The 23,603-nt window shown below is 37.1% G+C and overlaps 1 protein-coding gene across 4 annotated transcripts in view; it reads left to right on the top strand.

The window, feature by feature from the left end:
• Positions 1-23,345, top strand: part of YAP1 (Yes associated protein 1) — an 89,051-nt gene extending 65,706 nt beyond the window's left edge. The window contains exons 4-8 of one of the 4 annotated variants that reach the window (XM_026077905.1): positions 539-720; positions 2,228-2,275; positions 14,391-14,521; positions 20,492-20,604; positions 21,243-23,345. In XM_026077905.1, the coding sequence (XP_025933690.1) occupies positions 539-720; positions 2,228-2,275; positions 14,391-14,521; positions 20,492-20,604; positions 21,243-21,481 (713 nt within the window). In that variant the 3' untranslated portion in view covers positions 21,482-23,345. Of the gene's footprint in view, positions 1-538; positions 733-2,227; positions 2,276-14,390; positions 14,522-20,491; positions 20,605-21,242 lie in introns of all 4 variants that reach the window. The other 3 variants (XM_026077904.1, XM_026077907.1, XM_026077906.1) reach the window with 3 other exon arrangements.
• The last annotated feature ends 258 nt before the right edge of the window (positions 23,346-23,603 follow it).

The following is a 23,603-nucleotide window of genomic DNA, read 5'->3' as shown; positions in this document are numbered from 1 at the left end:
TGTTGTCACATTCAAAACTTGACGTGAAAACGTTGTGAATGATTGTTGCATGACCTGCATCACAGATGGAGGAATGGTAGCCTGTAACCAAATGTAGCTGGATATAAGCAAGACAATCTGTTTTGTTATTCAGTGTGTTTAATGGTACTAAGAATTCACCTGAATAAGAAAAGTGAATTTGTATTTTTTGTTTCTAAGTCAAGAATAGTATATTAAAAACAAGAGAAGAAGAGAGAATTAATCATTCTAATTAAGCTTAAAATATTTTACCACTATTTGGGATTTCTGTTTTTACCATCTTACAAGTTTGGCTCTTTTCAGAAGTACAAGCATATACTTTTAAAAATGAGAATGTTGCATTGATTATGAGCATAACATTTCACATTCTGTGAACATCAGTGCATAGCTGCATGTTTTGTACTGTCATGGCTTGTAGTGTGTTATAAAATTTTTAATATGCACTGTCTAAGGATAATACTTTCCTTGAAAGTATTTGTCTGAATTTAATTTTAAAATGTTTATTGTTTTGGTTCCTTAGCCATGAATCAGCGAATCAGCCAAAGCGCTCCAGTGAAACAGCCACCCCCTCTGGCTCCTCAGAGTCCCCAAGGTGGTGTGATGGGTGGGAGCAGCTCCAATCAGCAGCAACAGATGAGACTTCAGCAGCTGCAGATGGAGAAAGAAAGGCTGAGACTGAAGCATCAAGAACTGCTTCGGCAGGTGAGGCCACAGGTTAGACACCTACTTCCACTATTTTTTTTTGGTGTTTTCTGTTTTGGCTAAGTTGTTGTTTCAGTAAGCATTAAAAACTAGTGACTATACAAAAAGCTTTGAGATCTGAAAAAGTCTAAATTTATTCTGTTACCGGTATCAGTCTGGTAGTGAAAGTGTCCGACTTGTGAGACAGAAGCGTTTTGCTTTCCTCCCTCATTCCTCTCTAACAAAACTCTCAAAGAGCAGGCTTCCTTACTATTAGATGACATCATGGACTGTTGATCTGATTGGAGATTCCTCTTGAGAATTTATCTCACATTCATTGAGTTCTGAGTCATGCAAAAAGGCAGAAAGTTTGGTTCCCACAGCTGCTTTAGTTCTGCCTTTTAAGTGGAGGGAAGTCTTTCACTTTTAGAATGTGTCACAGTCTGCAGGATTCCAAAGTACTTTTCAAGTTTATATATGATGCATTGAGGAGACACCTTGTTTCTAAAGTCTCATCCGTTTAACAGTGGAGTGGAGTATGGAACAACTGAATCACTTATGCTGGATTTTGAACCTGTGGTTTTCTTATGGCGAGGAATTTCAAACTTCATAATTAGGCTGTAAGCTATTCCTTTTAGAATTTTTCTAGTACATGAATATAGCCATAGTGAATGTCAGAGTGTAGGGCTGGACATTGGGATTTCTGGATTTTCAGTTCCAGCTCTGAGTTCCTTTTGACTTTATTTAAATCTTCTGCTTCAATTTTTCCATCTGAATGTTTTAGAAGAGGTTATTACCATCTGTGCCAGACACTTAGGGTATTCTTTGTTTTTGACACTGCCAGAGAAAGCACTAATCTTTTCTTTGAGGAAAACCTTTTAAAATCTTACCCTGTTCCCTTTTCACTTTGGGTGATGGGTCTTGTATCAGGAGAGGAAACATCTTCAAAGACAGCTTTTCTTTCTTCATCACCTGCAGTGTTCTGTCCTGGAATCTGGCTCCCGTTATCCCTTTTGTACTCAAGGTCTGTGTTGTAGGAATCTTTAGCATCTCTTGATATAAGATGGGTCATCTTTAAAGCCCAATACTTTCTGTAGTACTCTAGATAAAAATACATTGCAAAAATGGCATCAGGACTTTCTTTCTCTGCTTAAGCACCTGGGCTTCTGCTATTCCTGCTTTGCTATTAATCCACCAACAAATGCTAGCATGTTTCTAGGTAGGCCTTCTAATTTTCTTCTTGCCTTAGTTGTCATGAGAAACCTGACTAACTTTGGACAAGGTGACAGCCAGTTCCTTTCATGTTGTTCTCCCTGGCCGTTAAGCTTTTCTGTCAATACACATCCTTAGTAAACCTGTGAGTTTTGTTTCACTGTTTCGTGATTTTCGTAGTCTCTCAACTCCCTTATCCTGTCTCATCTGGCCTGTCTTGGGGACTTGATACTACAAGATGGTGTGTATAAGACAGCCTGCACAGCCAAACTATGCAGCTAAAGTAATTTTTATCCATCTTATTTTTTACTCTTAGGCATTGCGGAATATCAATCCCAGCACAGCAAATTCTCCAAAACATCAGGTAGGCTCTTAACTGATGTTTCAGCATAATTAGAAAAATTAAAGCATTAAATTAGGCTAGCAGAGGAACTTTGCTACATAAAAACATTCTAAAAACAAGCTCTGCCATACACGTTTTTGAACCACTTCTCTGGTCATGACCCTAACATTTGTTTTTAAGAGTGCAGCATTACCACAACTTTATATCAATATTTAAAAGCAAATGAGGAATTCATTGCACGTTTTTCTGCATTGAAAACAACATTCTTATTTAGCATTCTTGAGGATACTGCTGTTCCAGCCCTGATGTCATCAAGATGCATATTTAAAGCAAACCTTCCATTATATCTAAGGTAGTAGTTTGTGACTTTTAAATACTGTTCATATGAATGTTCTTATCATCAGTTTGTTTAAACAGGTATGATCTTAAAGGATATCTGTAAATCAGTTAATAAAAAGTCACTTAAAGTATTTATGATTTTTCTTTAAGCATGTGAAATGTAACAAATATTTAAGAGGTTAGATTAACAAAATACTTGCTAAGGGGATATAGCTTGTAGTCATTCTGTTTTGAAATTTAACGGGTTCCTGCACAGATGCATTTTCAGTGTAGGAAACAATTTTTAGAAGCCTTACCAGCTCAGAGCAAAAGAGAATTGGTCAGAATGTAAAGCACAATAAAAAGTTGAATACACACCTCTTTTAGGCTATTAAGGAATTGAATATTGACTGTATCCCTGAAAGAGTGGATTTATGGATATATTCAGAGATTTTCTTGCTTCCTATTGCTACCAATATTCTTAATCTACTGGTTCTTAAGACAATATTTATTTTGGCTTGTATTATACTTTGTTTTTCAAAGAAATACTCTATCTTCACTATGCAAAAAAAAAAAGGGGGGGAGGGAATAAAATAAAGTATCCTGTATTTTGTTGCCATGAGTATTGGTGTATCAAATTCTTCTGTGAAGTAGTGCAGAAGTTGTACATTACTAGTTCTCTTGAGAAGATGGTCTTCAGAAATAGGAATCTCAAACTTTAGAAATAGTACTTGCACCCTGAAAGAGTAGTTTCCAATTTGGCAATATCAGGGCAGCTCTAAAACTTAAACACTTTAACTAAGATGCAATCAGTAACCAGCTATTTGAGTCATTTACGGAGCATTAGCCAGGTAATGCTCTCATCAGTCAGTATTAGATCCTGTTACGAAGGAGGAGGAAAAACTGTTAAGAATAGCTGGTGTACAAGGAAATAAACAGAGAAGTACACTCCTCCACACCTGTTCAAATCACCTTATCTTCTGTCACAACTAGGTTATTCAGAAGGGCGCTTTTCCTATTGAATGCCAAAACCCAAATTGTATTCTGTTTTCTCATGTGTCTGAAGCTCTATCATACTTCTGTTCCTTTTTTCACAGTAACTTCTACTTCCTGTTGACAACTCAGAAATATGCATCAAATAATAGAAATCTTTGCTAACAATTACATATTTGACTCGGAAAGATCGCAGTTTTGGAATTACTTGAAATTTTGTCTTAAAGCACTGAAAAGCTGCAAAATCTCAAGGGATCCTGTTGTAGAGTGCAATTATAGTGTCTCAGCAATAATTCATTACACATGTATGTAGTAGTCTCCCTTGCTTTATTGTTTGGGATGGGAACTGGTAAAAGGACATATGCAAAACTGAAGATTCCAGTTATATTTAAACTGGTTTCATATCAGGCTTGCCTCTATACTCACCTGACTGGGGGATCAGTTTTATTAGTCTGCAGTCAGTAATGAGCCAAGTTGTGTTTGAGTGATCTGACGGATAGAAAAGTGTGCAACCATGTCAACTTCAAAGTTTTATAATACTAGATTATTCGTGTAGTATCATCTAAATATGTTTTACTTCTGTACTTTCATGTGTCACTTTATTGAAGTGGTGACCAGCCACATACAGAAGAAGGTGCTTAGAGAACTGCTTTTGGAAATTGTTCTCTGAATGCTTCTTGAGGCCTTATGCCATAGTTTCATAGAGTCAAATGTTGTCTTCTCTAATGGTACTGTTTTTAAAGTCCCAATATGTACATCAGACTCAGGTCATAGTCAACCTAGTGAATCTGGAAAAATCTGTAGATAGAAATAAGGCTTCTTTGGTCAATTTTTTTCTTCTTGTCAGATCCTTTCTTTCCTTTGTGAATAAAATTCATGAAGTTGAGAGAAATTATCTGCTTTTATGATAATAAATTTGTGTTTGGGGGATGAATAATGGCTTCTCTTGCCAACTTGTAGAGGCCTTCTTAAGAAATGATAAAAATAAAATCTTTAAGAAATGTTCAATGTTCTTAGTTCTAGGAAGATTAAGTCTATTTTGGGGGATATTGTCTAGGTCTTCCTTTTGTAAAGTAAGGAAATCATCTAATATCAGAGTTCTTGAAGGTCACCTCTCATGAAGCATCTCTTTTATGTGGATAAATACTGAAAAATGTTCCTTAACTTTTCAACTGGATCTCTGAAGTTTTCTTAATTATAGAATCTAGTAGGTTGGAAGAGACCAGTGGAGGTCATCTAGTCCAACATCCTGCATCTAGTCCAATTTCCTCTTCCTTCTTGACATGTTTGTCCACATAACTTGGATTCAGTGCCAACACTGTATTGATATTTTTGGTCATGTTTCTTGGTGCTGGGCAAACGTTGTGTCCTTGCCAGTTTTTAATCTTTCTTTTGTGATATCGTAGTATCTCTTCGGTATTATTAACACTCAAAGTGTTGTGAGTGCAGGCCTTTCCTCCTTGAAAGATTAATCAGTTGCTCAGCTTCATCTTTTGCAGTAAGTCCTGTAGAAGACTCTTGTTTTAATGAGGATATATTTTCTCATAATTCTTAAAATGTCTAAATCAAAGGTATTTGAAGCAAAAATTGCAAATTCCATATTTAGTGTGTGTAAATGAAAGAGCTTTTGGCTATTGATGCATCTAGGGAATTTGAAAAAAAGAAGCATCTGTCTGGTTCCTTATGCTCATCATCATCTTGAATTATTTATGGACAACTTAAAGTTGCATACTGATCCCAGTTAAGAGACTAAGTGGCTTGACTTTCTTCCTACCTCTTTCTCCCCTTCCCCCCATCTCTCCTTCCTTTTACCTGCATTCACCAGCCAGTTAAAAAAAAAAAAAAAAAAAAGTTACATATAAATTCGATTTAAGCCAGCTGTTACATAAATTTCATACTTGGCTAAATGTTGGGTAACAGATTCTTTGCAGTATCTGGTAGAAAGAGAGAGAGGCAAATAATGTTGAAGTACTTTAGAGCATTATTCTCAGATGTTGTGCAGACTACTTCCTTGTCCTAAAGCTGGAAGTGTGGTTTTTTTTCTTGTTTTGTTTTTTGTCTTTTAATTTGTCAGCAGCTGATAATAGCATGTTTGCTAGTAAGGTCAGCTTATTACACAGCAGTTTACAGCTCCTCTGTATAGGTTTGCCCTTTCAGTATCTGCTGCTTTCCTCTAGCACTGAAATAAGGTCCTTGTCTTATAGAGCCAGGTGCAGTCCTACTTCTTCCTTGCCCCTCTGCCCGGTTCTGCTTTCTGGCTTACCTTTCTGTTATCCCTGTGCCACTTTCTTTGTAGTTCTGCATACCTGGAATGTGTGGATTTCTTGGGTGTGCTTTCTTTTTTTTTTCTTTCTTTTTTTCTTCTTTTTTTATAATGAAATATTTCTCTGATTCTCTGTCTTCGTCCCCCAGGTTTGTTTCTTATCAACTTCTGAGTGGTGTTATGAACAGGGAAGAGTTTCCAGATAAGATATGCAAAGACATATGACCAGTTGCTCCCTGTTTGCTGAATCATTTGTTTTTGTTGCATCTTTCCTCTTATCTGCATAAATTATAAGCATTTTCAGTGCTAAATAATTAATGTTTTTGAAAGATTATTTCAGTTTCCTGTGATGTTTTTAAGTTCATTTTAGCTGATGTTTGACATATTTCATCAACTTAATCAAGCAGATTTTTTCAATGTTAAGAGAAATCTTGAGATAGAGGGGAAGATATTAATTTCACAGGATATTATTATTAATTTTGGTCGCTTTGTGAGTACTCAGTGTAAAGCTGTTTTGCTGTCAGATTTGTAACATTCTTCTCACTAGAAAGCAAGGAAGGCCACATTAAAAACAAGTACCTCAAATTCTGCAGGAAACTTCTGTGGTGTTAGTGAAGTTGGTAGTATTACTGAGTTTTTTTCCCCCCTGTTATATGTCATTAGAAAAAATGAGAGGAACTAGTGGCATAAATGTATGCATGATATTCAGCATTATTGTGCAGACTTGCAGCTTTTTTGTTAGGGAATGAACTGAAGTGCAGTACTACTTTGGTCTAGGAAGGTATTTCATGGTTTAAAGAAAGATCCAGACTGTATACAGGAATGTTGGTGCATTTCAGATTGACTGTTGTGCCTTTCATATACTTTTTTTTTTCATAACCAGATATACTTGTGTTCACATCTCAGTTCAAATGGTACGCAATGATCACTTTTACTGTTAATGAATCCCTAACAGTGTTGTCCCTTGACTCTCCTCTTCCTTCCCCTCCATATGTTATCTGAAGCTGACCTAGATTAATGAGATAAAAATGACTTGCAACTTGTTTTCACAAGTAGTGATTTGCATGTGTCTGTTTTGGGGGGGTTTTTTTGTTGTTGTTTTTTAAACAGAGATAAGGTACTGAAGCCAGCTGTTTGGGCTTTGAACATAGCTTTTTTGACCAGCGAACATATGGCCTCTGATATCCACAGGCATTTCTGAATAATTACATTACAAGGTGCAAGAGGAAAATAAAATAAGTCTCACACAGCAAATTCCATAGCTGCATTGTGTCCTGTGGTTTTCTTTTGCTTGATTGTTTGGCATTTGCTAGGGACAATGCTCTGCGATATGTCTTATCCTAAGAAGAGATCCATTATGTAAAAAGTTTTGAGAGGAGCTAGAGGTGATGCAGTGAAGAGTCCTTCCAGCAAAGGTTTTACATTTAAAAACTTTGCTTTTGATTGAAGTTTTGTTTTACTAATATCACAAGTAATAACTAAACCCTCTGATTTTAGTAAAGGAATTATTGTATCCTTCCTTCTGTTTTGTTTTGTTCACTTGATAGCTCTTTTTATTAAGAGCAAGTCTTGCTTTGCCCTCATGGGTTGAGTGTTCTGTGTTGGTGTTGCTTTTGCACAATGAACAGAAATTGTAACCAATTTCTTACTCTCCAAAATCAATAACGAAATATTGCTGAAGAACAGTAACACAGATAAGGGGATTGAGCAGCCCGTACAATCTCGTAAGCGTAACTTGAAGATTCCAAGTAGGCAGAAATCAATTTTATGTGTAGTTATCTCAAGTTTCATTGAATTTTTCATATTTTACTGTTAGCAGGAATATTTTATTCCACTAGGTAACAAGCTGTATTCACTGGACTACCTTCTAAAAGTCTTTGCAGTTAATGAAGTAACTTTTTTGATCTGTGGCACTAAATCAGCTTGTAATAATAAATCTTAGCATATTGTCTCTATTCTTATAGACATCTGCTTCTAGAAAAGCACTTGTATTTTATATAGCTAGAGGTTAGTTCAGATACTCTGTCAAATATCTGTCTTTTGCTGTGCATTGGTTGCACAGAGCCCGGTTAGAGAGTCCCACAAGGCTTATATGTATGGCAGTGTGCCTGTTCAATGCAGAATGCAGTGCCATGGCTCTGGAAACTAATTCAATACAATACTTAATGACCCACGTAGAGCCAGCCTAAACTGGAGCTGAAGGCTGTGACTAGGGAGTTGTGTGGTGGTTTTTAGCAAAATGTTTGTTGCTTAATAAAATGATTGAGAGCTCTGGTAGACAGGCTCTGGCAAATTGGACTGCAGCAGGTTAAGGCCTTAGTGCTCTCAGCTGTCTGCCAGAGGTTGCCTTAAATAATAAGGCAGCAGAAGGGGATGTGTCCAGTCATTGTTCTTCATAATCTAGTAGCCAAAGCACTTGTGTGGCTATACTGCTAGACAGATCAGAGAAGTAGCTATCAGAAAAATGATCTTTCTGTTTAGTCAGTTTTCTGATTTGCCTCAGCATACTAGCCATGCTAGTCCCAGCTCCGGGGAGGAGTAGGAATATGCAGAGGCCATCTGTAATTGTCAGTATAAAGTGACCGTGGAGTTGTCCCCTTGGAGATGGCACTGTAACCCACAATGGCTAAGAAGTCAAGGCAGGCACCCTGCTCTGCCCTGACTCTGTCTGCTGCCTTTACGTTCTATTAAATATAGCCATAAGTTTTGTCAAAGCTTTGGAAATTACAGTGCAGAATTGGATGTTCTTAAGAAATGCTGAAGTGGTTCCTTGACCTAATTATTGCTTAAAACTTTCTTATTTCTTATGAGCGGTACTCTAAGGTATTATTTAAAGAGTGCTCAGAAAATGCAAACACAACTGGACATAAATAGTCATGCATTAGTGAAAGGGAGTCCTGTGTGGCTAGATTTGGGGGGAGGGGGCTATGCTGGCTGGCGTAAAAATATATAAAATACAAAATTCAGTTATTTTTACTGTAAAAGCAACATTACAGTTCTTCAGTCTTCTTGGGAACATGGTACTTTAAATGTTCTTTGATTTCTGAAACAGAATATAGCCTTATTCTTTACTGAAAGTAATAGATTTGAGTTAAACTTTATTAGTTTGTGTGGCAAAAGCTCTAGTATTTATATTACACTTTCATACTCTGATTTAAGTGGAAAATGTTGAGCATCAGTAGCTGGAAGTTACACAGTAGAAAAAACACTTGGGTTACGTGACTGATTTGGAGATTCAAAAGCTCTGATTCCACTAGCAGCACCTAATTTTCACAGATTGGCAAAACAATTTTATCACTTGCTTGGAAATGTAGATCTTTATAGACAAATATCAAATCTCCTGCATTCATTGCCTTTGCTTTCAATGTCCCCAGTTGCTTTAGGACATCTTTTGTGTCTGAATAGGAGTTGTAGCTCGCTTCAGGAAGTTTCAAGATTCACTGGTGCTGCTTTCAGTTGCAAAACTTTGTCACTAAAAACTTGCATGGCATAGCCTTTTCCCCTGGGCTAGTGCAGCCTGCTTCCCTCCTTCCAGGAGTTGTGGATCGGCCTCAGCCTGCCCGAGCAGAAGGGGCACTCTGTGGTCTGACCTTAAGTCCTACTCCCTTGTTTGGCCTCACCGCTGCCCCCAGGAACACCACGGATCCCTCCCTGTGCAGCCTCTGCACTTCTTTGCAGGGAGCCCGGGATTCACAGTGTGCAGCTTGGTTGGGACAAGCCCAGGGCTCAGAAATACAGGGGTGCACAGTGGAGGGCAGAGACCTTGTTGTGTCAGTTCAGTCTAATTGTAATCTTTCACATCATCCTTTCCCTGCATTTAGTACACAAATCTGTCACAGTTAAGAGACAAAAAAGAGTTGTAAGGAAAGTTTGTTTTAAAGGTGGGTTTTTTTTTTTTTTTTTTTTTTTTTTTTTTAAGGCCAGAAATACTGCTGAAGCAATTGGTCAGCAGAAGAGATGAATCACGTTTATCTGAGTATGGGATGGCCTTGAATAACAACTTTGCTGGAAGCAAACAGAAACTGGTAGAAGCAGCCTGCCCCTGCCTGCATGGCCTTCATGATGGCTGACTCCTACTCATACATGCCTGTCTCACAGGCGCTCTTGGGACACGCAGGCTGGGCAGGCACGCAGTGGCACGCAGTGCTTTGAGGCAGAGGCAGACAGATAGCAAGCGGAGTATGGAGCAGTGGCACAGCAGAGGACTGCAAAGCCAGAGAAGAGGCCGCGGTCCGTCTACAAATTTCTATTCCAGTTTATGCTGCCCTATCTGCTCTTGCAAAGGGGACTGTAGGTGGTTGCTGAGAATCTTTTGTTCACAGATATGCAAAAGACAGTAGAAATGAGTTCTGTGCCAAGTGTATATGATACAGTTAACTATCACTCCATCATTATCTCCTCTTACATTAATTTTGCTGGTTTTCATGATTGCAACACTGAATAATTGGTGTTTTCCCCTACTCTTCATTAATTGCGTAACTTCATTTCTGAATTTGTTTGTCCTCATCTGTCTGTCCATGTGTTTTCCCTGTTTCTTTTCTATATATGCTATAACTTTGTGTTTCTCAAACAAGAACATAAATATTTAAAGTGAAGAAATAATTTGTGCAGATAGTCTGCCCAGAGGTGTAGTGGTCCTCTCTTTCCCTTGCCACCTCTCCCCCATCCCAGTGAAGCCTGTGGAAAGTTTGATAGTTGAGCAGTGTTTAGGGACAGAAAAGTAATAATTGGACTTTTAAAGTAAATTTACCAAAGGGCAATTATAAGGATATATCAATTCAAGTTAACCAGCCTGTCATTTGTTTAATATAGTAAGAGTATGGCACACGAGCAGCACAAGGGAGTCTTTACCTTTCCTCAAAAATATGATAAAGGTAAAAGCAGAAGTGCTCTGAAAAGAGTAGTTTTGTAAACTTAATTTGGACATGGTGTGAATGACCTGGAACTTTGTGTAAAACTTAATCTGTGAGCAACTCTGAAAAAAATTGGAAAAGGCCAACCAGATAAATTACACAATAATGGCCTTATTTTTAAAGTTACTTTCCCCAAGGTGATGACAGATCATTTTGGTCTTGCATGTAATATCCAAAATTCAGATTTTGTGCTAACAATGGGAGTGCTAAGTTTTTGTTTTCCCGATGGTACTTTGACATACTTACAAAAGTAGGATGAGATCAAGTCATAGAAGTTTAAGCCAGGATTTTGTCATGGTTGTATTTTTGCCTCCGGACTTTGCATACTTCTAATAAAGGATATGTTTTTAAAGCATGAATTAAAAATTTAGAGTTCGCATTGCTCAGTTTGGAGATGGGGAGGCTTGTACCCTCCATTTTTAAACTATGGGTAACACATAACCTGAGTTGTTTATTGCAAATCAATTTTATAAGGAAAAAGAAATAAAAAGACCATTCTTCAAGCTACACAATTTTAGCTTTCCTTCTATACACCTTTAAAAAACAATAGACAGTATATTCTTGAGGGCTTGTAGAAAATTTCAGTCATCTTGTGGAGTTATTAAAAATCACTGCATTTGTTTCCCAACAGCTTGTCTATCTTGGTAATTCCTTTTTCAGACTCATAAGATTGACATAAATTTGTTGCTTGAGTGAGTCAGGGGGTAACATTCTTCCTGATGGAAAGTCCTGTAGTTCTTCCTGCTCTGAATAAGTAGCATTAATGCAAATAGTTATAATTTTGCATTTTTGGCAATGCTTGTTGTTGAAACAAGGATACAATTAGTACTGATATTAGAAAGACTTATTTCATTTGTAGGTGGGCATACACACCTAAGAATAGACAAAATAGCTCTCTCTCCTGGTTTACGTGTATCTTTTTAATGGGCCTTTCATGAAATGTAATTATGTTTTGTAGTTACTCACTATCTGAGCTACATTTATTTTTACCATGCTATTTAAGGTCATATATTGACAAAACTTCATTCAATAACTCCTGCCCTTCAAGTATTTGGAAAATACAAAGGTAACTTTCTCTTTTTCCATATCACTAATTCCTTTGTACTGATTTCTTTTTCTTCACCTTTAAGTTTAAGATACAGAGGAGAAATTTGTTTCTTTCTTTCCTGCCACTGTGGTGCAAGAATCATCACCAGCCCTTGAAAAGGGGACCTGTGTGTGATTTATTTTGTTTGCTTGTTTATTTTTGTTTTTTTTAACTATGGGATCACTAGGCAGTGCTGGCTGTGCGGTAGACCAGGTCCTTCCAATGAGAGAGAATGTCACTTCAGTGCTTTGTGGACAGAAAGGACTCCAGGCTGGTTTTGCATTGGCATAGCTCTTAGGGGTGACAGTCTCTGATTAAAGTTCTTCTGCAGCCTAGTGGTGCTTGTGGCCTCTTCTCCCTGTTTCCCAGTCAGGGACTGCAGCGTAAGGAAACAAAAATGTAATGTGCAGACCAAAGGAAGAGCAAAGGGGAAAGGCCAGAGAATTCTTGACCCATCTAGGCAATTGTAGGACTATAGGAATGGCGGGGGGGGGAATGGAGGGGGTGTTAATTGACTGCTCTAATGTCACAGTAAAGAGCGGAACTATGCCATACTCCAGGAAGAATGTTGCCAAGTGTGAACCCAAGGTTGAAAAGAATCTAAAAGTAGTGATGCAAAATCAAGTGATTTTTTTTTTCTCTTTTTTTCATGGGAAAATAGTAAACTGTAGTTAGTTGAAAGTAGCTATATCATATAAAGGAAGTTTCTCAGAGAAGGGAAGGCTCAGGTAATGTTTGGAGGAATTCTTCTGTCCTTCCAGAGGAAGGGTGTAAAGTATGTGATGAAAGTGAGCAGTTCTTGAGTCCTCTCTTGGTTGAGTGTTTTAAGACATTCCTCAGATCACCACTGAGGAAGCATTCCTGGAAAGCTGCTTTTTTTTTTTTTTTTTTTTTTAATAATGTTGTGATTCCACTTGTATATCAGGTAGATATCAGGCCCTTCTTGGATCAAGGCTGATGTGACTGATAAAGCTTGTAAACTAAGATGTAAACTAATCTTTATATATTCTCTGCATTCAGTTTTATTACATAAGAAAATGAAAATCATATGAATAAGCCTATAGAAATGGATAAAAGGTGCCTACCTTCCTATGATCTGAAAATGAGGGGAAGGAATATTATTACTATTTATTAGAACATAACATGTTTGCCTCTGCATAATCTGAATGAAAGAACTGTATTTACTTGGGGTAGACAATTGGATGTGACTCCCACAAGGGTCAGAGCACCTGGAGTGAGAAAACCCTTCTAGTGCAAGACATGAAACTTGGTATTAAAGGAATATGTGGAATAATAATCCACAGGAATGTGAGCAAAGCACATGCAGTTTAGAAAAAAAGAAAAACAGGTGGTAGAGAAGCATTGTATGTTTGGTACAATCTGCTAGAAAAGAAAATTGCCTTAGACTTTTTAAAATGAAATCACTTTGGAGAAGAATTAAAAAAAAAAGGGGGGGGGTTATATATTTTAAAATTCTGCAGTGGTCCTCAGGTTCTTATTGAGAATGGATGAAGACCTCTAATTTTACAAATAAAGAGAGTACTCAAGAGAAATCTTGAGTATTGTCTTTATAAAAGACTAGCTTCCTAAGCAGAGGTAGGAAATAATATACTACTAATAGTGGTCACAAGATAGTCAATAGATTTCTTTACCAATCTCTATATTAACAAAACACAGACTTGGTGAGCCATTGATGATGTTCTAAGAGAGTTGCTTCAAGAAAATTAGTGTATTTTTCATGTGTGTTACTCATGGATTACCTGTTTTAGAAAGGTAGAGAAGGGGGCAGGGGAAGTAATATGAAAGGCTGCTTATCTCTGAGCTCCATCCACTTTTAATTTTGTGTATTTTATGTTAAAAAGTGATGATAAAAGTTTTATATGGATGGATCAAATGCTTATACATTGATTCTATTTGGTGCGCAGTAAGATGAATAAAAATATATATGTAATCTGAGGTTCTTAACTTCAAAAGGGCAGACTCTCCTAGTTTTCCTAAGAAATTGCCATGGATTTGAAGAATTTTAAGATTTACAGATGGGGGAAGTCACTGACTTAATCAATCAGAAGCGTCAAAATATGTGCCTCAAATAGGAGGAGTGAACAGGAACTTGTAAGGAAGGACTCTCAAACATTGCTGGATGAATAAGCAAGAAATTAGAACTAATTAGAGCCTATAAGGAATGGGGGAAGAGATAGTCAGCAGACAGCTATATCTTAGGGGTCAGAAAGTGTTGACAGCTCTCTTTTTGACCTTAAGAAAAGACTTAGCAAAAGGATGCTGAAGTAAACTGGAAAATATGTATGTAAACATAAAAATATTTATATACATAAGTATATTTACAGTGAAGACCCTGTAATACTGGGCATAACTGGAATAACTTTTTTTCCCTGAATCCAGTAAAAATTCTTGCTTTGTCTTCAGAAACTTATTTCCATTTAAATCTGGTAACTGAAAATATTAAAGCATCAATTACCCTATAATGTCATATTTTTGTGTATTTTAAAAGTGCATTCAAGTGCCTAACATGCTCTTTTCTTTCTCCTCCTCCCCCCTTTTTAGGAATTGGCTCTCCGTAGCCAGCTTCCAACAATGGAACAAGACGGTGGTTCTCAAAATCCCGTGTCATCTCCTGGAATGTCTCAGGAACTGAGAACAATGACTACAAATAGTTCTGATCCCTTTCTTAACAGGTTTGTAGGAGTAGCTACTGGGAAAAAAATTGATTTAAGATTCTGTTCAGTACATGTAATAGTTTATTTTGAACATCTGTCTGTGCCAAAAGCCACAGCTGTAAATGAATCTTTCCTTAAATGGCAAGTCTAGTAAAAGTTGAGGATTAAAAGCTGTCTCCTGTGGGAGGAAGTAGTCTGTTCAGGCTTGTAGGAAGGTTTTTTTATTCAAAGTCATAACATGTTTGCCTCTGCATAATCTGTTGACTAACAGTCATTTCAAATTACTGACTCAGAAGAATTTGTGAATAGCTTGCTATGAGATCAAATGAACTGTGAGGCACATTCAGAACTACACCTTGAGGTTCATTTTAAGGTTTCTCCCTTCACCCCTCCACTTCAGGTATTTAGCCTAGCAGTATTTTTACTATGTTAATGTTAGATTTGCAAATAGTAGCATGTTTTCTTTTAAATGCTGTATTATTTGAAGTATTTCTCTTAATTCAAGAGTTACAATTTTTACAATATAGACTCGTGTTATTCATATAACTTTTTCTCTAAACCCTCTGAGTTGAGGAGTGTTTGTTTTGTTGGAAATACTGTTCTAATTACAGCTTGCAAATGCTTCACAGTAACTATTACAATTTTGGACAGGCTGCTGCAGCTTGAGGTAGGTTGCGTTCATATTTTTTGTGTAGCAACTGGAAAAAAAAAACAAGATCAAATTGATAAAAGAATCAAATCTCTGAGCCATCTATTTTTTTTTTTTTTAATTAAGGGAATTAAAATCTACTCCATAGTATCAAGCAGTTGAACTTCAGTCAATTTAAGGGACTCTTTTGGTGGTTTTTGTTGTTATTGTGGTTGTTGAAGTAGTTAATTTTGTAGTAGTTAATCAGACTGTATTGTCAGCACTCTAAACTGATAACAGCTCAATATCACCTAACATAAGACAGAGAAATTATGTATTCTCTCAGAGTTCTGCATTACTTTTCTGCATTACCTTGAAATGTTAGCCTGGCTTTAGGATGCTTATTGTTAGGGCCCAGGAATTATAACAATATGCTCATCCTTCTCTTAAATGGTACATTATTATATTCATGAAAAAGCCATTAAGATTCTTCATTGTTCTTTCAATGTAAGTCATAACTTTCATTTTTTTTTGCTATCAATATAGTTTCAAACCTACTTGTAAGGTAAGAGGTCCACATTATGTTAGAGTTCGTATGATTTTGCGATTGGGCAAGTTTAGATACCTGCCATGATTCTAGATAGTCAGACTGTTATTATCTTTGTAAACCTTTTGTGCAATTATAAAACCACTTCCTGTATTCTTTTAAATGTGATAAATAGCAATACATAAGTTATTTAGGTTTTTCATCCTTAAGGACGTACTTTCAGTGTATGTAACTCTTTCTGTTGTTGATATTCTGTCAGCTTAGCTTACCTTTGTTTTATTTCCTGCCTTTTCCAGGAGACTTCTCCATCTCTCTTTATGCTCTATCCTCATTCTAATTCTCAAAACAAGTAAAATTCAGTCAAGGTGGAAGGTATGCTCTTGCACCATCATCTGCAGCCTAGTCATTCTGGTAGTTTAGGTGATATACATAACATCTGTCACAAATAGGCTCTTTCTGTCCCCACACAGACAAAACTATTGCCTGTGCTAATGTTTTGGCAGAGCGGGAGAAGAGGTTCCTTCTCAAGGTACACAGTGCTTTGTATATGTCAGAGAAAACCAAATCAAAAGAGTAGGCCTTACCTGTTGAGAAGAAAGTAATGGTGCATGTGATTAAACTCCCAAAGGAAGTAATTGCTGTTTCCAAGTTTTGGGTTTGCCCTTCAGGAAGATTATCTGCTACACAGACAAATCTCATTTGAAAACTTCATTTTTATTAGAGGAGAGGGATTGTTCTCCATGAAATCCACTCTGGAGTCCTGTGTGATCCTTACCTATGCTGGCCCTGTGCCAAAGAATAAAAGGGACAAGAGATCTTAAAACTGACCTGCTCACCTGAAAGAAACCTCTGTAGAGAGAAGAGGACAGCCTTGATGTGTTGAGTAATGTACTAGCTTGAATTTCTGGATGGCTGTTGGCACCCCCCAGTGTGCCCAGTTATATTTTGTGATCTGCTCTTAAATGATGTGGTATCCTCACATCTTCAAAACCTGTTTTTTGACCAGAAAGAAATGCAGCTTTCGGTTTCAGATGGCCACTGTACTCTTCTACGTGCCAAGTATTCTGGCAATGGACTAATGTAGTTTCTCCATTGTGTGTCTATACATGTTAGATGTAAAATGATGAATCTTTAGCTACTGGCTAGATGAGCAGGCAATGAGGTGGACTGAAAACTGGCTGAATGGCAGAGCTCAGAGGGTTATGACTGGTGGTGCAAAGTCTAGTTAGATGCCTAACATCAGCTAGCGGTGTGCCATAGGGGTCAATACTGGGTCCAGTCCTGTTCAACTTAGTCATCAGTGACCTGGATGAAGGGACAGAGTGCACCCCCAGCAAGTTTGCTTGATGATACCTGAGCGGAGTGGCTGACACACCAGAGGGCTGGGCTGCCCTTCAGAGGGACCTTAACAGTCTGGAAAGGTGGACAGGGAGGAACCTCAGGAAGTTCAGTGAAGGCAAGCACAGGGTCCTGCACCTGGGGAGGAATAACCCCATGCACCAGGACAGGCTGGGGGTTGACCTGCTGGAAAGCAGCTCCGCAGAGAAGGATCTGGAGGTCCTGGAGGACAAGTCAACCATGAGCCAGCAATGTGCTCTTCTGGCCCATAAGGCCAGTGGTGTTCTGGGCTGCATTAGGAAGAACATTGCCAACAGGTTGAGGGAGGTAATCCTTCGCCTCTACTCAACCCTGGTGAAGCCACATCTGGACTGCTGTGTCCAGTTCTGGGCTCCCCAATACAAGAGAGACATGGAGCTACTGGAGAGAGTCCAGCGAAGGGCTGTTAAGTTCATGAAGGGACTGGAGCATCTCTCTTATGAGGAAAGGCTGAGAGAGCTGGAAGTGTTCAGTCTGGAGAAGAGAAAACTGAGGGGTGATCTTATAGAAAGCTCTATCTGAAAAACTTCTTTACTGTGACAGTGACTGAGCCCTGGAACAGGTTGCTCAGAGAGGTTGTGGAGTCTCCATCCTTGGAGATATTCAAAACCCAGCTTGACACAGTCCTGGGCAGCATGCTGTAGGTGACCCTGCTTGAGCGGGGGGGTTGGAGTGGTTGATCTCTAAAGATTCCTTCCAGCCTCAACTGTTGTGTGATTCTGTGAGTTAGAAATGAAAAGAAAGTCAGAGGGACAAATTCAAGTTTTTACTTTTTTGGAAGGTTGATAATTACCAAGGACTATTTACTATAAAGCACAGTTACAGTTTGCCCAGTTGCAAATAGCTAACCATGGCTTTTTTTTTTTTTTTTTTTTTTTTTTTTGGTAAATCTTACCCCAAACAAAATCCTGAAAATCTGTATCTGACTTCAGTTCAAAATATTTTAATTTGCATTTTGCTTTGAGCATTGTCCTCTTCTAGATAATATTCTGTACATCACTGCATTTTATTGCATATTGCTAATGGAAAGGGGACTTGTAAAAGGACATTTGTTGGTATGAGTAACTGTCTCTGTACGAGATACAGCAGTCCAATAATTTTGCCCCAGAGATCTCCTTAATGTCCCTTACACTAAATTTCAGACCTCCAGTGATGCTTCTCTCTTTATAAGCTACATAAACTTCCTGATGAGACTGTCTTCCTTATTTTGGGTGCCAAAGTTGGATACCCAGAGTTTAAGTAGTTTGAATATTTTCCAGTGCCTACATAAAAAGAACACCCAAAGAGTATCAGAAAACCATGCTGTTTGGGAACAGCTTGAGAAGATGTGCAGAGGTGTCTTAATTTATCCAGTAAATCTTTTGCTTGTGTCTTTAGTATTTATGGTCTTTGTGGTATATTTTATTTTTAAAATGGGACATTCAGCAGTGCGATCCTTATTAGGCAGTTTCACCTTTTGATTTACCACTCTGTTTATATATTTTTGTCTATTAGATGTTTATTGGTAGTGGTGATAATACTCTGTTTAACTCCTAAATTGTGCTTTCTTCTTTTTTATATGTGTATTTTTAACAAGTATTTCTTGAAGAAGCATTTACTCTAACTTGGATAATGCTGTTAAGTTACATGCAATAATTTTGGGTGGTGTGACTGTTAAATGAAGGGATCCATGTTGAAGGGCAGAGAAAATGTGTATTGAGGAGTGATGTGAAGGAAGAGAAGTGCTGGCCATTTGAAGTGTGATAGCGTGTGATAGCAGCAGCCAAAAAACCTTCTCGACTAGAGTGACTTTGTTCAGTATAGTCTCAGTCTGTTTTTAGCATTTCACCTCACAAAGTGAAACAGCATTTTTTCAAAGAAGTTTTAAATAGCTTGCTTATTTTGTTGAATATGACTTCTGCAGGATTAAAAAAAGGGTATAATATACTAAGTGGTTATCAAATGTGCGGTGATACTATTCTTAAAAATATATATTTGTGCTATAACTATATAGAAATATTAGGTCTCTTTCTTATAATGCAAAAATGACTTCGTGAAATCTAATATATGGATTCATGGTTGATGGCATTTTACTTGCATCCGGTGTTGAACAGCTGTTCCTTCTGTTTGATTACTCCATACTTAACAACAAGGCGTATGTTTATACATGTCATGAGCACATTACAGGAAGGATCAATATGTCTTCAGATGCTAATATGAGCTGTACATGAAGCTGAACTTCATTTTGTATTCAAGTTGGAAAATCAGTAAGGATACTCGGTGAATGCTGCCACAACTGAATAAATAAAGATTTGAAAATACATTGTGAAGGTTGCTGATAGTAGACATGGGGGGAGATAAGGTTGTATTTCTGCAGCTGCTTATGCTCACGACCGTTTTGTGCAGTGTGACTGTTCACATCTTTTGGGTTTCAGAGCATAAGACTTGCAGACTTGTGCCTATCTGTCCTGTTTGTATAACAAGTAGTGTGAAAAAAAATAAAATTAAAAAAAAATTGAAAATAATTATTCTAGTCAAGATAATGACTTGCAGTCTTGCATATATTTTTTGTTGTTGCTCTACTTGTAGAGAAATAGTTTATCTAATTTATAAGGAAGTCAACTAGAAATGGGATTCTCCCCCCACACTAGTTGCTGTTGGTCATTTGACTGTTTTACTTGGGGGGGGGAGGGGGTCCTTCTAAATTTCCCACCACAGTGTTCTTGGTTTTGCTTGTTGCAGTAGTAGAGATGGCAATAAGAAAGCTAATGTATATAAAGCCTTTTGCCACCCCTGTTTTGTTAACTGTTCTGTCAACAAGATCATTTGGAACAGGGTTTGTTTACAGGATGGCTTCTGTACCAGTATTTGATTTAAATTAGAGCTCTCTTGCCATGACATGTATTACTGAACTAGTAGTAATGCAACAGTGGGAAGCAATTGAAGAATTGCTAAAGTAGTTCCAACTCTAACTCCTATTTATAACAGCAGAGAACTAAAAATACATTTTAGTGGGTGATTAAACAACAGGACATTAGCATTTATAATTTTTTTATCCTTATAAAAGTGTGAAATGCTACACCATTATTAAGTTATGTAATCATTAGAGACTATCTGTGATATATTTGTAATGTTCTTTAGCTGTGGGTGTACATGAAACTGATTTTAAAACAATGCAAAGCTTTGGTAGGCACTTTTTAAAAGCTGCTTAAGTATGTTCTCATCAAGTTAAATTGAATCTAAATAATAAGGTCTTAATTGATAAAAGCCTGCATAAAATAAAAAACAGATGTCTCACACAGACAAAGGCTTCAGCTTTTAATTAGAATACAGCATTTCTTGTGATAGCAATGCCATCAAAGCCCTTGAATTTCTTTTAAAACATACATCTAATCATTTTAATTTATTTTTCTTCAGTACTCTACCCTCATTTTTTGCTGCTTTTCTTTTGTTATAGTGGAACATATCACTCCAGAGATGAAAGCACAGACAGTGGACTTAGCATGAGCAGTTATAGTGTACCCAGAACCCCCGATGACTTTCTGAACAGTGTTGATGAGATGGATACAGGTTTGTTTTTGTTTACATTTTTAATGCATGTTTCCCAAAAATGCTTGTGTCCATTGAATGCTCAGCCCCTTTGCAATGAAAGCAGGCAATTCTGAGAAACCGTGGTACTCCTCCCAGTGTTCTACCTCTTCTATTTTTATAACAGAAATATTTTAATTGGATTTGTGACAAATATACCTGTAATAAATTTTATCTTGGGGGGGGGGGGCTCATAAATAGTATCACTTCTGTAGTTATATGGAATTTGAGTGCCCATTTGCTTTTTTGAGTAATATTGCTTGTTCTGAGCTAAGAACATTACCTTATCCAGTACTGCCATGTAATATTGCTCCAAAACAACACTTGACTCATCAGTGTTGTCTTTTTTTTTTATGCATAAAAATAACAAAAAAATATGATAAATAACATCAAAGATTAGTAGAGATTAGAGTCAGTAAGTGGAAACAGTTGAATCAAAGGCATGTTCTTTGTACCTCTGCAGTCAAGTCATCTTTGGTATTTGGGATAGATTTCTGTGAATCAGGTTGCTTGTATGATGTAAGAGAGCTGGGGTTAATTTTTAACTAGTTGACCTGATAAATTGCGGGTTTGGTACTTTCAATGTGTTTAATATCCATCTTGCTTTGTATTATAACTAGGTGACAGTATCAGCCAAAGTAACATACCGTCCCATCAGAACCGTTTCCCAGACTACCTTGAAGCCATTCCAGGGACGAATGTGGACCTTGGGACACTGGAAGGGGATGGGATGAATATAGAAGGAGAGGAACTGATGCCAAGTCTGCAAGAGGCTTTGAGCTCTGACATCCTTAATGACATGGAATCTGTCTTGGCAGCCACCAAGCTAGATAAAGAGAGTTTTCTTACTTGGTTATAGAGGCCTCAGGGAGACTGAATTCTAAATCTGTGAAGGATCTAAGGAGAATAGGACATCTGTATCTGAAGTTCAGAACAAGCCAGTGCGGCAAACTTTGGGTTGTGTTCAGAAAAAGTAAATGAACAAATATTCAACAAGATTCTTTCGTTTTGCTCTTCCTTGTCCATCGCTGCTGTTATATATTGCTGACTTTTTTCCACAGTTGACTCTGAAGAACAGACATCTTCTTGATCTTTCTCTATTGCTGTTGCAACTACTGTTCAAGGGGGGTGGGGAGGGATGATGAGCCTATTTGGATGACGAATGCCATTCCTTTTGTCCTAGTGTGCGCTTGCATATCATTTTATCTAAGTACTCAGATTTGCGAGTTAATTTCTGCATGTCACTGCTTGTAGTTTGCTCAGCTAGTTGTCTCCTGCTGCCTGTGGCAAGTGGTAAAACATGACATACTGGGGTGACAAGCCAAAAATGATGTATCTGGTCAAAAGAAGTCAATACTGATTTGGAGATATGACTTAAAGGAGGGCTGAAGACTGTTTGACATTAAGTGTTTCTATTAATAGCTCTTTCATTAGTCACAAAGTGCTCTTGTTCATATTTTATGTTATAGTAAATCATGAGTCATTTTACATAGAAACATATATGAACTTTGATTGTTGCCACATATTCTAGCCTAACTTTTGTTTGTCAGAAATAGTTTGATTATTTTTGTTAGTTTTAACTGTAGCTGTAGGACGGGAAGTAATTATAGGTGTTCTTTTTTAAATACTGAAATCTAAGGGTTTTTTTCTGATTTCACACAGTCTTATTTAAATCTGAATTGTCTGCTTTTTTTATACCTAAAACATGCCTATTGTAGCCTAATAAGCTAGTGAGTACATAAACCAGTATGTTTTGCCTGTAACATTTTTTTTTATTATTTTTTAAAGGCTAGCTTTGAATGTAATCATTAGAATTCATGACCAGTGGCTTATTTTTCATGTGTATTTGCAAGAATTTTGAATTAGAATCTGATTGCAGCAGTGTAACAGTTAGGATTCTAAGTATGGTGTGTACAATTTTTAAATGCGTTTTGAAGTAGCAGAAATGTTTTTAAAATAACAGATGCATCTAATCTCTCTTCTGGTTTTCAGTTTTGATATCTAAGTGAATTTAGATTTTAAAATCTGTAATGGAAGAAAACTTTATGGAAAGCATCTCTTAAGTTAGCATGGAAAAGTAGTTTAAACTATTAATTTCACTCTACGTTGCAATGAAAAGGCTGGAACACCAAAAAAAAAAAAAAAAAAAAGTCCTCATTAAAACTCTTAAGTAAAATAGTTATCAAATTCTGTTTGGTGAAAAATAAGCCCTGGGCACTATATGTAGAAGATTGTAAAGATATGTGTTAGATGGTGACATGAGCAGGTAATGACGTGTATATTAGTAGTAGAGCTCAGCATGGGGTAGAGGTGAATATGAGTTATCTTCATTTTAACAGGAAAAGATGTATCACTAAGTTGTCTGCAGGAGCTGACACCGTTTCCAAAGAGTATTTTTAAATGAACAAAATGAGCATGAATCAAACTTTCAGTATAAGCTATGAAGTTTTGTGAGTTTGGATTTTTTTTTTTTTTCTGATGAAAAATGGTGTCACCAGTTAGCACCTCTATAATTAAGGGCCTGTCACCATTCCCAACATGAGCCCTTATTTTCAAGGGTGTGTAACAGGGCTGTAAAGATACTGTGTGAAAGTGTGAAACTTCGTTTTGGAAAATCTCAGCTAGCAGGGACTTCTTTTTCTGGGGGGAGGGATTTTTTTAAGAAATTGTTTATTTTTCAAATTAGGAATAAATCAGTAAAACAAATAATAACCCATATTATAACTTGGATTTTTTTTATGCTTCAGAGACAGATATGTTTTAGAATAATTTAAGGCGTGAAAATTCTGAAATAAGTCTCTTATTAAAAACTGAAGCAGCAGAGGCAGAGATTTGAAATTTGCCACTCTAAATGTACATTTACAACTTTACATAAGTATTTTGGTATTTGAAATAAGCAAAGTTGCTTGTGGCTTGTAATGGAATACAGGCAGGCTTTTAAACACCAATTTTCAAAACACATCCACAATGACAAATATGTT

The sequence above is a fragment of the Apteryx rowi genome, unplaced genomic scaffold (genome assembly GCF_003343035.1).
Source record: "Apteryx rowi isolate R43461 unplaced genomic scaffold, aptRow1 scaffold_466, whole genome shotgun sequence".
Lineage (NCBI taxonomy): Eukaryota > Metazoa > Chordata > Aves > Apterygiformes > Apterygidae > Apteryx > Apteryx rowi.
Note: the sequence above shows the minus strand (reverse complement) of the source record. Positions and strands in the feature narration are given on the sequence as shown.